This window comes from Terrapene carolina, unplaced genomic scaffold, assembly GCF_002925995.2.
Source record: "Terrapene carolina triunguis isolate 2854851 unplaced genomic scaffold, T_m_triunguis-2.0 Scaffold189, whole genome shotgun sequence".
Classification (NCBI taxonomy): domain Eukaryota; kingdom Metazoa; phylum Chordata; order Testudines; family Emydidae; genus Terrapene; species Terrapene triunguis.
Window position 1 is genome coordinate 14,220,867 of NW_020664540.1, and position 13,662 is coordinate 14,234,528.

Here is a 13,662-nt window from a genome sequence, read left to right on the forward strand (position 1 = left end):
CCACTCACAAATCAAGCAGAGAAAGGCACCAGCCTAATCCCCCCAGCTCCCAGCCTTGTACCTCAGGAATATAACATCTTGCACTGCTCAAGATGAGCAGTGCAAATTTATTAATTGGTTCACCACTTCATTGATGGAATGTGGATATACACCGGCCTTTGCAAACCTGAGCAAACACCCTTACCAAACAGTTCAGGCAAACTCACTGGTAAAGATAAGGAGTTAAACACATTTATTGACTACAAAAGATAGATTTTAAGTGATAGGCAAAATGTCAGAGTTACTTCCCAAAAGAAAAATAAAATAGAAGCACTCAGTCTAAACCAGGGGTCGGCAACCTTTGAGAAGTGGTGTGCCAAGTCTTCATTTATTTACGGTAATTTCGCGTGCCAGTAATACATTTTACATTTACAGGAGCCGGCGGGCAGAACCTCAGACTGGCAGTGGACTGAGCGGGGCTGGCGGCCGGGACCCCAGCTGGCAGGGGCCGGCAGCTGGGACCCCAGACCGGCAGCGCGGGCAGCAGACGGAACCCCAGACCAGCAGTGGGCTGAGACACTCAACCCGCTGCCGGTCTGGGGTTCCATCCACCGGCCCCGCTCAGCCTGCTGCCAGCCCAGGGTTCCATCCATCCAGGCCAGCAGCGGGCTGAGCGGGGCCGGCGGCCGGGACCCCGGCTGGCAGCAGAGTGCCACTAACAATCAGCTCACGTGCTGCAGATTGCCAATCCCGGTCTAAATTCTCAACCCTATTCGACTGGGCAATATCTACGTTAAGCAGTTTTTCTCGCCCCACCGTATATTGCAGTTCATAGTACACAGGTTTCACCCTTGAAACCTGGGCCAGTCCCCTCTGTTGGAGTCTTCAGTCTTCTCAGTGTCCTTGTTACTGGCAGCGTAGGTGGGGGAAGGAGAAAGGCCAAGCATGGGGCTCCTGTGTTCTGTTTTATATCCTTAGTCCATGTGCTTGGAGAATACAAGTCCAGGGCCAGGCAAGTCTGGTGGGCATTGCTGAGTCCCCAGGCAAGGTTGAGCAATTCCCCTGGTGTAGCCTTATGCAGGTGAGTCATTGAATTGTAGCTCTTTTGCTGGACAATGGCTGTTGATGGTTGTTTGACACCTGCCCAGGCGTTGGTTACGTTCCTTGCTGTTGTGTCTGGGGCGATAATATCTGGCCGATCCCCCAACTTACAGCATGTGTTACTGACAAGCATACAACACAATCTCATAACTTCATGTGCACTAATGATATACATATTTAGATAGAACAGTGACTTTCAGCAGATCATAACCTTTCCCCTGATACCACACATGGCAGGCTTTATTTGCACGATCACAATTATATATAAATGAGGAATATGGAGGTTACAGGGCACTCCCCCAAGGTATAGAATGTCACATAGAGTTCCTTATATAGAACCCTGAATAGTTCTCTGAAACCATCCTCTCAATGTGCAGCAGCCGTCCAAAAAGGTAACAGAAACCATTAGGAAAGGGATAGATAATAAAACAGTGAATATCATAATGCCACTATATAAGTCCATAGCACGCCCACACCTTGAATACTGCGTAACGAACAGTCTTTACTATACAGAAGATGTATGTACAGAAATGTAGCTGGTCTCAGCTCAGTTGTTCCTAGGAAACAGGTCTGGTCGCTCCATCTCAAAAAAGATATATTAGAATATATCTTGGAAAAGACAGAGAAGGGCAACAACATTGATTAGGGGTATGGAACAGCTTCCAAACAAGGAGAGTTTAAAAAAACTGGGGCTGCTCATGAATGGTGTGGAGAAAATGATTATCTACCCCTTCACATAACCCAGGGACCAGGGGTCACCCAATGGAATTAATAAGCAGCAGATTTAAAACAAACGAAAGGAAGTACTTGTTCACACAACACAAAGTCAACCTGTGGAACTCGTTGCCAGGGGATGTTGTGAAGGCCAAAATCATAACTGGGTTCAAAAAAGAATTAGATACCTTCATGGAGGATAGGTCCGTCAATGGCTATTAGCCAAGATGGTCAGGGACAAAACCCTATGCTCTGGCTGTCCCTAAACCTCTGACTGCCAGAAGCTGGGACTGGACCACAGGGGATGGATCACTTGATATTTGTTCTGTTCTATTCATTCCCTCTGAAGCATCTGGCATTGGCCACTGTCGGAAGACAGGATATTGGGCTAGATGGACTATTGGCCTGACCCAGTATGGTCGTTCTTATGTTCATTTCTGTGGAACTCTGTTGGTATCTTCCCAGTGAAATTCCACCGTTCTTTTCCATATGGGGAACAAAGACACTAAATTAACCGGAAACAAATCATTCACTACAAGTTAATTACTCAGCTTTTGTGAGGTGGACACATCCCCTAGGAACAACTGAGCTGAGACCAGCTACATTTCTGTACATACATCTTCTGTATAGTAAAGACTGTTCGTTACTATTGTACTGTCCTATATCTGAGCCTATGACCAAAAGGCGAAAGCTTCTGTATCCTGGGCCATTACGGATCCCCTGAGCAAACATTTCATTTCCAGTTTGTGCTTCAATAGAGAGAGCCCCAGGGGAATGCAGCACCCTTCAAGATAAATGTTGATTTAATTCCTCTTGTTATGGAGAGATGCTAATAGTTATGTTAAATGCCAGCACGCTCAGCACTGTACAGGATGCAAAGACAGTACAAGGAGCGTACACTGACCAGCTGGAAGATCATTGCAACAGGGAGCGGGAGCCTTTCCTTTCGACTGGGAAAGAGTGCACGTATGTTGTTCACCCAGGGGAAGTAAAGCAGCCACTCACCCGGTGAAGATGTTAGGAGAAGAAGGTGGGAAAAGGAAGTACACCATCTTTCCCAGGAAGAAGGCGGCTGCACACACGGGGTGGATGTATGCGTGCATGGAAGGGGAGGCAGTTCATTGGTGAAAAAGAATGGAATCGGGACTATTTCCACAGGGGCATGATCACATCCTGGGCTAGTTTAAGTGAGTGAAACTAAGCTGGTGTTTCACACAGAGCTCCCATGCAGCAGCTGGGAATTTGGAGTCTCGTCCTGGAAAGGTTGAACGTGTGCCCTCCCGAGAGCAGAGATCTGCCTTTTTCTGGAAAACAAAAACATCTGCCTGAGATGGGGAGGTGAACTTGGGACCCTTTGCTTCCCGGTATCTTTTACTTATGGCAGACTGGTCATTTCCTCCTGCGCGGGACTTTCTACTCTAGTTCCATTACGGGTCCCAGGGATTTTGGAATGGGGGAGGCAGCTCATATAGCCAAGAATTTATCCTCCATTTCCAAAGCCTTCGACAGTGTCGAGAAGCTGAGTCAAGTCATCAGCTTCTTCCAGAGGCAGGTGCTAGGATCCTGCTGGCAATACCCTCTCACCCCCAGGATTCAGCAGCTGCTGCTTCTCGTGTTTGACTTCATTTTTACTTTTAGGTGGGGCTGAGGGAGAAACAAGGCAGGAATGAGGATGACAACTGGCCTTCCCTGCAGTGGGATAGAGTCACCATTCTCTGTAGGAGGTAGGTTCTAAACGTTTACCACCCACTGTGCCCTGCGTACCGGCAATTTGCACTACCTCTGGGTAGTCACACCTGTACAGATGTGCTGCACTGGCAAAAAGACAGGTTTACAACAGTGCCGCTTAAGCTGGTAACACCCCAAAGTAAACTGTGTCAGCGTAAACTCTGGGGCAGCATGTCCACATCAGGGGGTTGCAGTAGCGTAATTACATCAGTGGAAATTTCCTTAAAGCAGACAGGGTCTTAGAGAGGGCCCTGGGAAAGCTGAGGTTCTGAAAGGCCTCTTTCCCTTTCACACCATCACAAAAGCGGCTATTGAAACCGGGGGGGCGGTGGGGGTGTGTGGAGGATGTGGTTTACGGTTAGTTTGGAAAGCTCCCTAAACCAACATCATATCCTGAACACATTTGGTTCTGTCATTTGGAGCAGGAGAGTTAACTTGTGAAAAAGAAGAAAAACCCACCAACCCTGACTGCTACTTTAAAAAGCAAACAGACAATATTTGAAACGAATCCAAAATTTTATTTCATACACATACATTGATCACATGGGATGAGCGTGTGCACTACATCACAACTTCAAGTTTCCCTGTTTAAAAAACAAAAAACAAAACAGAAAAAACCCACTGACATTTCCACTGACCCTCTTCCTGAAAACAGATCGCTTCTTGGGTAGGAAGATGCATCCACCTATCTGGCTGATATAACATAATGTACATGTAGCAACTCACCACTGCTATGAACAAAGTTTGTGTGTGTGTGTGGGGAGGGGGGGAAAATCACATTCCCGTACATAGGATATTTTTATTGAAAAGACCTTCAGTATATCAAACAAATTTATACCATGTTAAATATACAGAATCAATATATTTTCAATATTGAAATATTTTACTTTTTTATGGGGGAAAATTTTCTTGGCAGGTAAAATTTCTACTTTGCTAGTGAAAGTGGGTCTGTGTAAATATAAATACTAGGGTGAGATTTTCTGGTTGCGTCCCCAGTTAAAAAGAATTTAAAAAAATCTGAATTAGTAACTGTAACAACAGAGATACTGAACGAATGTTTTGGTGTAATTTAAAATGTCATGGAGCATTCTTTTAAAGAATTTAAGTTGTAAAATATGTAAGTCATTAAAAAGTTATGACAAAACTTCATGCCAGGATTTGAGTACTGTTCCGGGATTAGTGAGATTTAGGGTCTTGACTAATTAAGCTATGCTTCATTGTCAGTTATAGTAGATCTTATTAAAAAAGAACAGTTGAATATATTTACATTGTTTTTACCAACACAAGTGAAAACAGCTGTAGAGTTACTCATTGGTCAAATGAAACCTAAGCTAGTCAAACATACAGTATAAAGATTGAAATACAGGATCTTGTATTTGAAAGCTAGCAAGGCAAGTCGGACACCATTTAGCTACTGGTTGTATTGTATAACCATTCCCAGATGCCAAGAATCAGAAAGAGAGAATCCACTGTTAAGTGGTTTTCGCTACAGAAACGCTTCTGCCTGTACACAAGGATGCAGGAGTAGAAAAGAGTTAGTCAAAAAAAATTTCCACTTTGTTATGGACTATAAAGATTTTCTGACAGGTACCTTAAGACTCTGTTGTCCTTTTAAATACAAAAATTTGAACTCATCCCTGATTTGGAACTTCATATTAACAGGGTTGCCATGGATCTGGAATTATCCTAAATGTATAGCTGCTGGGTTTTTGAGCCAAAAACGAAAGTGTTCTAAGGGTTCAGAATAGCATGAAAAGCTGGAGCCGTTCTCACTCCTGCACCAGTGGCATATGACAGCTCCTCTCTCAATGCTGTTTAGGTGTGAGGCGTATTGGTGTCTTTGCAATCACAGCAGTCCCGCTTCAGGCCAAAGGCCAGAACCCAATTTAAACAGCAGTAGAATCTCCTCAAGGTATGTTTGGAGTCGCATACTGTACCTGATACTGTAACCTGTCTCTCTGAGCTCTTTATGGGGCCATTTCAGATGGCCTCAGCCTCCACCTGAAATATTAGGTTTTTATGGTGTTCAAATTGATGTTTGTAGCCTCTGGGCTTATCTTCTCGCTCTCCATCTGGTTAGGACAAGTTTCCTAAAGCTGATTAAACAAATTTGTCAATTTCAGGCTATATGTAAGCAAAGCACTGGGTGCTTCCACCAGGACACCATTCCGATGGCTTGGCTTTGCCCTGATTAGCAGGGCTCATCCGATCGATTAGAGAGCCACCTCGCCATCTTTCTTAATGCCTCATGATCCAGCTTGGAGGCTTTAATGGAGGCCCACCTGGAACAGCAACTCAAAGCATGACATTTACAAAGCGAGGAAGTTGCAAGCTTCCACCTTAAGCTGTTCGAGATATGTCGTGTCAATATACCACCCTGTAATTGGGTGCTCTATTTAAAGACGCACCCGATTTTCTTTACTCTCGTTTTGTTTCATGATGGGATGTTAAAGCGGTAAGAAATACATGGTGAAAGCTCACAAAGGGCTGGATGGTTAGTGACCGGATAACGGGAGTCCAACACATTAACAAAAATTTCAGTGGTTGATAGATCACCCTTAGTCCTTCAGTATGGAGTCCTCTCGCTATTATAGCCATATGCACATTTGCAATCTGCCTGTTGCCATTGTTTGGGTACAGAGTGCTATGGCCCTTCTGTTAGTAAAAGCATATTCTGAATGAGTGGGGGAAGAGGGGATTGAAAATAGCGGTCAGATTCGATGGCAGAGGGAGTTTTGTAAACACTGGGGTTTAGAGCCAACAGATTTGGGAAAAGATACCCATTGAGGGCAGTATAGTGGAAGCAGAGAATTGCGCAGGGGTGGACAAGTTTGCACTGCCTTCCATCTGAGGTCCCCTCTGAATCAAGCCGCGCTTGGATCAGCCACTTAGCACAGTACGGCAGCAGGCCTGCTATGTGCTGGCTCTGTCACGCTGTTTAAGGGACATGGTTCAGAGAAGACGTGCTGCTGTGAAACATTAATATAGATCGGGTGATATTAAAAATCAAGAAACATGGGTAAGAGAAGAGGCACAGAAGGGTAGGGGAGGAGCAGAGACAACTTGGTCAAAATAAACGTATATCATTTTTCTTCTTGGTTTTACCCTATGACCTCTAGGGATCTGAGTGACCCTAAACTCCCCGTATAAACTGTTCTGATTTCAGGAATAGGCTTCTCAGTAGCTGGCAACCCTACATAAGATGAGAGGTATTTCAGGCACATCTAAGGCATTAGAGTAATTTTCTCTTTGCTGTCAGAACATCTTTTGTTTTTTCTCTACAGCGTCTTCCACCAGCATGTGGCTCCGAACAATAGAAGTTTCTAAATGGATTGAACACAGGGATCTTTTCATGCACTATTACTTAAAAGTAGTCACAAAAATATGAAGCACCAATCACAACACCCGATTTACTTTTACAATTGAAGCTACCATATACAAGTGTTAGAAGTCGTGGTAATAGGTTGCGAGAGAAACACACAGACAGACAGTGTTCACACTGCAGATGTGAAGTATCACTGACTAAGCCCTTGCTAAACGGTTTAGTTTGTTATCTTTTGAGGAATCCCATCCATCTCTGTGCTACTCTAATGCAAAAACAAAACAAAAAAAGTACGAGACCAAACATTAAGTAATATAATAGTAACCTACCTAGCCTGTTGTGATATTTGACAATTCAACTTAAATAAGTATTATTTGGAAAAACCCAACGATAATCATTCCAATGAGGTTATACACAGCCTCAACCTTTACCTTGCTCAGCACAAGTGTCTTTTTTAAATATGGAACAATCAAACAAGGATTTGTTTTTTGTTGGGTTTTTTTTGTGAGCAGAAAAGTGACACACATTTAATCTTTACATATTTTTCTATCTCGGTAACTCTGCAGACCTCAGATCTTCTGCCTCACGATGTAGATCTTATTCCCCAAAAAGGTGACCAGTTTCTTTAAACATGCACATCTCCGGATCTTCCAGGCCTTGTTATTTTTTAAATTCTGTGGACTAGAAAGTTGTCCACATTGCTAAAAACGCTACATTAGTGTTCAGAGCGGGCCGAGTGCATGTCAGGCTCATGGAGGGCTTACAGAATCGCACAGAAGAACTTCTTCTCTCTAAAGGGGTTTTCTGAAGCTGGCACCGGGGTCAGTAGAGGGTCTTCCTTGGCATGGGCTTCGCAGTATGCCATCAAGTCTGCCGCTGCTTTTGACACCTGAAAATAAATGCACACTCTGTATAAGCCTTGAACTACGTTGTCTGGAGCTCCTCCACTCCAGAGCACACAAAGGAGGGAGCACTTCAGCAGCATGGAATTAAAGTAGGGTGACCAGATGTCCCAATTTTATAGGGACAGTCCTGATTTTTGGGTCTTTTTCTTATATAGGCTCCTATTACCCCCCACCCCAACCCAATTTTTCACATTTGCTGTCTGGTCCCCCTAAATTAAAGCATCTTATTTAGCTGAATGGAAGATAGAGAAGTTGCCTGAAGTTCCCACTTGCTCTTTCACTGTACTCACTACCAATCGATGGACTTTCTAACTAGGCATTACAACAATCACAGCCCTGTCCTTGTTCACTACTTGGCATTCATATCATCCCTTAGGTAACAGTGACCGTAGAATGTAACTGGCTAGGAATCTGAAGTTCTCCTGAACTCTAAGATCCATTTTAAAGTGGTACACCAACGGGGGAAATTCCCCTTTAAACTGCACGACTCTTCTACTTTGAAAAGGGATTGTTCTCTAGCGGCTGTAATCCCCGCCAAACTTTAGTGCCAAAGTGTTGTCCCAATTGCACCGGTCACTTGGGGCATGTCTACACGGCCATTAAACACCTGCGGCTGGCCCACGCCTGCTGACTTGGACTCACGGGGCTCAGGGGCTGTTTAATTGCAGTGTAGACATTCCGGCTCAGGCTGCAGCCAAGCTCTGGGACCCTTCCACCTCCCAGGGCCCTAGAGCCGGGGCTCTAGCCCGAACTGGACGTCTACACTGCAGTTAAACAGCCCCAGCCCAAGTCAGCTGACATGGGCCAGCTGTGGGTGTCGAAGTGCAGTGTAGAGGTACCCTTAGGGCCAAAGTGGAGATCCTTGCTCGGGTTTTATTCAGTCCTTACTCATGCAAGTGGAATTTGCCTAATTAAAGACTGAGGGAAGACCTGCAAGCAGGAAATATAATGTAAACTGAACTTTCACCCTTCCTAGATAGCCCGTGGTGTAACAACTGGAACCTCCATTGTTTTTCTTCCCCGTCTGGAGTATTTGCATTTACACTATGTGTGTGCCCAGTGAATAGAAGGACATGGCTTCTTTCCAAGTGTAAAGAATGCCCTTACCAGGAAGGCAAGGAAGCGGGATTTGTCGCTTCAAATGCTCTCTATTTTCTAAAGGCAGACCTCAGCTGGAGTGCCCCGCCCAGCTGAAGGACCCTCCACCTGATCTGATTGCCAGCTGAGTAGGCCTCCAACTCCTAGAACCTGAAAACCTACTGCAGGGCCACTCTCCATCCAACCCTCTACTGCTAGGAGCAGAGAGGAATTTTTGCACATGTAATCAATTCTGAAGCCCAGTTTATTTTTTTGTGTTTCAGGAGCCTGATGATGTCAATAAGAGGGCAGAGCAGGCCAGCTGGAAGATTGGACATAGTAAAGAAGATCACCTGATCAAATGGTAACTTGCAGGTCTCCGTTTTATTCTTCAGCTTTATACTGAAAGTACATTTTTGCTGTAGCATCTTTGATGTCCCGTGTGTGCAAATCCCAAACAACTTCCACACAATAAAAGGCATTTATACATCAACTATACAAAACGTGGTGTTGATTTCTTTTGATGCTAAGATAGTTTTCATTTGCAACTCCTTCAGGCAATCCAGCCTTCTAGTTCTTTCCCCCCCCCAACCAAGCAGCCTCTTTTCAAGGCATTTAACAGCTAACACAAATCTATTAGCAAAGACTTTTTAGAGAAAACCTATGCGGTCTGCAAATCTATTTTTATCTCCCTTTAGTTACAAGCAGGTTTTTGATCCATCAACACCTTTTACCTGATTTGATCTTACAAACACACACTCAGTGCAGGACACACTCAACTGCAAATAGCTTGCACGAATACATGCGACAATATTTATTCACGATTAAAGAAAGGGAAGTGGCATGTCATTTTTATACCATGTCGAACCCTTCCAGTGGAGGGTTGCGGTTGCTATGGTAACAAATATCCATGGAGTCACTGACTGTATACGGTTATTCATAGATTCAAGGACTGGAAGGGACCTCGAGAGGTCATCAAGTCCAGTCCCCTAAATTAATGGAGATATCCTATCTCCTAGAACTGGAAGGGACCTTGAAAGGTCATCAAGTCCAGCCCCCTGCCTTCACTAGCAGGACCAAGTACTGATTTTGCCCCAGATACTTAAGTGGCCCCCTCAAGGATTGAACTCACAACCCTGGGTTTAGCAGGCCAATGCTCAAACCACTGAGCTATCCCTCCCTCTCATCTATTAAGAACATGAACCTGGCTCAGTGGAAGCTCTTGAGCAGCGAGGGGACGTTACCAAATGCTGAAGTTCAGATATTGGTATTTCACACTTTGGAATCAGCTACGTTTCCCTTTAACAAAACTGGAATGCTCCAAGACTCTGCTCCCAAAAGGTTCAGGTTTCTGGAGGCAACTTTCTGAGCCAACTCAAACACAGCACACAGTTTAAGCAGCAGAGATACATTACGCCTTTCAAAGCCTGCACATATTTGGGGGACAAGATTCTTAATATATACCTGAGCTGAGCATGAAAAACATGCAGTTGCATGCATCAGAATGGTGCTTAAGCAGCACACAAAATAAATAAATAAATAAATAAATAAATAAAAGGCCATAGCTGCATAATTACCCTTTTGTGCAGGCAGCTGTTTATTTGGCATGCACCATTACGTGTCTGTGCCCACACATTCAATACAGGCACCCAGTTTGGAATGTTGGCCTTTAAAAACTGAATCTGTCCATGATCACAATTGTAATTGTTGTTTATGGTAGCATTTATCATGTGCTAGGGGCTTTCTGGACAAATCAAGAAGGGACAGCCCAATCCCTGAGGAGCTCACAGTTTAAGGACAGAACTTAGTAAATATTGGAGGGGTAGAGGCAGAATTGTGCCCACGCTACAACTCAGATGGACAATATAGGGGCTCATTATTCCAGTGTAACAACGTACGGACCAGCACCAAAAGACCTATATGCAGCCGACGCAGAGGAATCCCCCCCCGAAAGGGATCACTCTTCTTGCCATTGAAAAAGAGACTTGAAAGGATAACTTTGCTTTTTGTTTTGTTGCGTTTCTCTAAGCAAGTCTGGGTACACCACTGAGCCCAATTTCATGCATAAACAATGTTATCCAAAGAACAAAGTGTCTGAAATATATTAAATGAGACACTCAACTGCAGTCATCTTCAAGCAGAACCAATTAATCATGAAAGAGTGTCTTCCTGTTTCCCAAAAGGCCATATAATTAGGACTGGTTTAATGGAGTTTCCCAAACCTTCTAGTTTTCCCGTTGGGTACAGTTCATGGTCACACCAGCAAAGGATTCATCACCGAATAAGAAAGCTAGGGAACTTTGTTAACATCACAGATTTGAAGACAGAAGGACTTGATGATCATAATGATCTGAGCTCCTATAGAACACAGGCCCCAGATTTTATCCAGTGAGATTCCTGGATCTAGCCGGACATCATTTAGAAAAACCATTCAGTCTAGATTTAAAGACTCAGTGATGGAGGATTTACCACACCCCTGGCTACTCCATTCCAGTGGTTAATTACCCTCACTGTTAAAAATAAAAATTTCCAGAGTGAACTTGCTTACTTCAACTTCCAGCCATTGGATCATGCCTTTTGTCTGCCAGATCTCTTCTCCTCGTGTAGGTAATTGTAGGCCATGATCAATTCGACTTAATGTTTTGTTCAATAAGCTAAATACACGGAGCTCTAGGACTTGAGGGACACTAGATCTTGAGTCTATAGCTTGTGTTTTATAGGAAGTCTGACTACATGGCTCCAGTAGTCCTATCTGGCCTTAAAATCTACGACTTGGAGTCTTAGCTGCAGAAGACTCATCATGGAACCACAAAGAACGTGCTAATTACCCAGTTGCCTTCAATCATGCTTTACCTTTATTCGGTCAATGTTGGCCTCCATTTTCAGCTGTTCCACCAGCTTCCTGGCTTGTGCTATGCTGGCGGTGTTGTTGCTGGCCATCTGAGTGCCGGTTGCGCTTTTCAGATGTGCTGTGGAAACAAAGTGAAGTAATACATCAGGGAACTAAAACTGGATTTGCTGCAAGTGCCATGGAATCTAATAAAGGGCGTCTGTGATTAACAGAGATGTGGCTGTGTGTGTTAAGTTTAATGTGGTCCCAATCCATTTTTATATAGGTAAACGGCCTCAAAAGATGTAAATCCTGGCCGTAGTGACATTGCTAGAACCATGACAATGTTCCTCCTCTTTGCAGTGTCTACAGTGGTGAGGAGTCAAAAATTATAAGGGTCCCAGAGCTAGAAGCGCTATTCCAGCATCGGGCACTGTTGCCTCATCACATCAGGTATCTAAAAGGGTGTCATAAGGAGGAGGGAGAAAACTTGTTCACCTTAGCCTCTAAGGATAGAACAAGAAGCAATGGGCTTAAACTGCAGCAAGGCAGGTTTAGGTTGGACATTAGGAAAAAAGTTCCTAATGTCAGGGGGGTTAAACACTGGAATAAATTGCCTAGGGAGGTTGTGGAATCTCCATCTCTGGAGATATTTAAGAGTAGGTTAGATAAATGTCTATCAGGAATGGTCTAGACAGTATTTGGTCCTGCCATGAGGGCAGGAAACTGGACTCTATGACCTCTCAAGATCCCTTCCAGTCCCAGAATCTATGAAAACCACCATGACACCAAACGAAGTTAAATCTGGATTTGCCAGTCGGCATTAAGTGAGAGAAGCAGGCCCACTGTTTATATCCTTACTTGGACAGTGACTGGAAAGGGAAGGAGATCTGGGGTTGGAGGCAGGCGGGAACATACTTTAGTTTTACAGCTCTGATGGGGCTGTCTCTTCAGTGCTGTAACCATCAATCACTTTGTTGTTCCCCAGGGTAGATTCTTAAACTGCACTGAGCAGTAAGTTGTGCTGTTAACCCTGCTCTTTTGGCTAGTGCCTGTTGCTCTGATGCAGATCAGCTGTAAAGCCAATGGTGTTTTCACTGTTCGTGTATTGCAGCAAGCTTTCTAGAGAGCAGATCAGTAATTAGGATTTTCACTTCCAGGTGGGTAGGAGAGAGAAGTATCATCACTAATGGAGAAACTTTTCCCATTACCTTCCCAATCAAAACAACAACGCTATAATTATGCCCAGAATGCAAGCAAGCATTTCCTCCAGTCTTGGAACAAAATAGCACCTACTATAAAAGCCCCTCTCAGTTTCAACTTCACATGACAGCAAACGGATGTTTTCAACAAGTTCTCTAGTCGACAGCTTGAAGTGTCTTTCAAGTTGCCCGTAGCAGTAATATCAGTCATTATGGTTCATTATACTGTATTGAAATACCAAGCTTTGCTATAAAATAATTAGGAAATATACATCTGTGCATTTAAGTAGCTGACTATAATATACTGATTTCTAGAGATCGACACGGTGCATTGGTCTAGCATTGCATTGTCCGCACAACAAGTGAGCATTTAGATGCAAAACAGGATATTGTCACTTCCTGTTTCTTTAGGGTTTCCTACAAAAGGATAACTGCAATCGTTCATTATGTTGCCAAGTCTACACTGTCTCTATAAAACATGCTTTTCTAAGTTGGCTCTGCTTACACTGGGCAGAAAAACAGTGTCTGCCCCATTTAAGCACGATTAGTATTTTTCAAGCACAAACATGATCAATGTAAGAGATGGGACACAGTTGAAGCGCATTGGGCTATCCCAGGCGGTGCTAGGAGAATAAACTGACTTTTCAGATTTCTGGCAGTTCCGGGAAAAAAAACTCCACACAATCAGTTTGTCTCCAACCGAAACTGAAATTTTTAGAGAATGGAAAGATTTCATTTCAGGTATTTTAATAAAATGAAGGGCTCAGTTCACAAAAGCTGAGGAGGTGACGCCACCCTTATAGC

General features: G+C 43.9%; 1 protein-coding gene across 3 annotated transcripts in view; it reads right to left on the reverse strand.

Annotated features, from left to right (window-relative positions):
- Positions 1-4,019: 4,019 nt before the first annotated feature.
- Positions 4,020-13,662, reverse strand: part of GNG2 (G protein subunit gamma 2) — a 92,124-nt gene continuing 82,481 nt past the window's right edge. For all 3 annotated transcript variants that reach the window (XM_026654214.2, XM_026654215.2, XM_024214804.2), the window contains exons 3-4: positions 11,680-11,795; positions 4,020-7,733 (exon numbers count right to left, since the gene is read on the reverse strand). In XM_026654214.2, the coding sequence (XP_026509999.1) occupies positions 7,605-7,733; positions 11,680-11,766 (216 nt within the window). In that variant the 5' untranslated portion in view covers positions 11,767-11,795 and the 3' untranslated portion in view covers positions 4,020-7,604. The remainder of the gene's footprint in view (positions 7,734-11,679; positions 11,796-13,662) is intronic.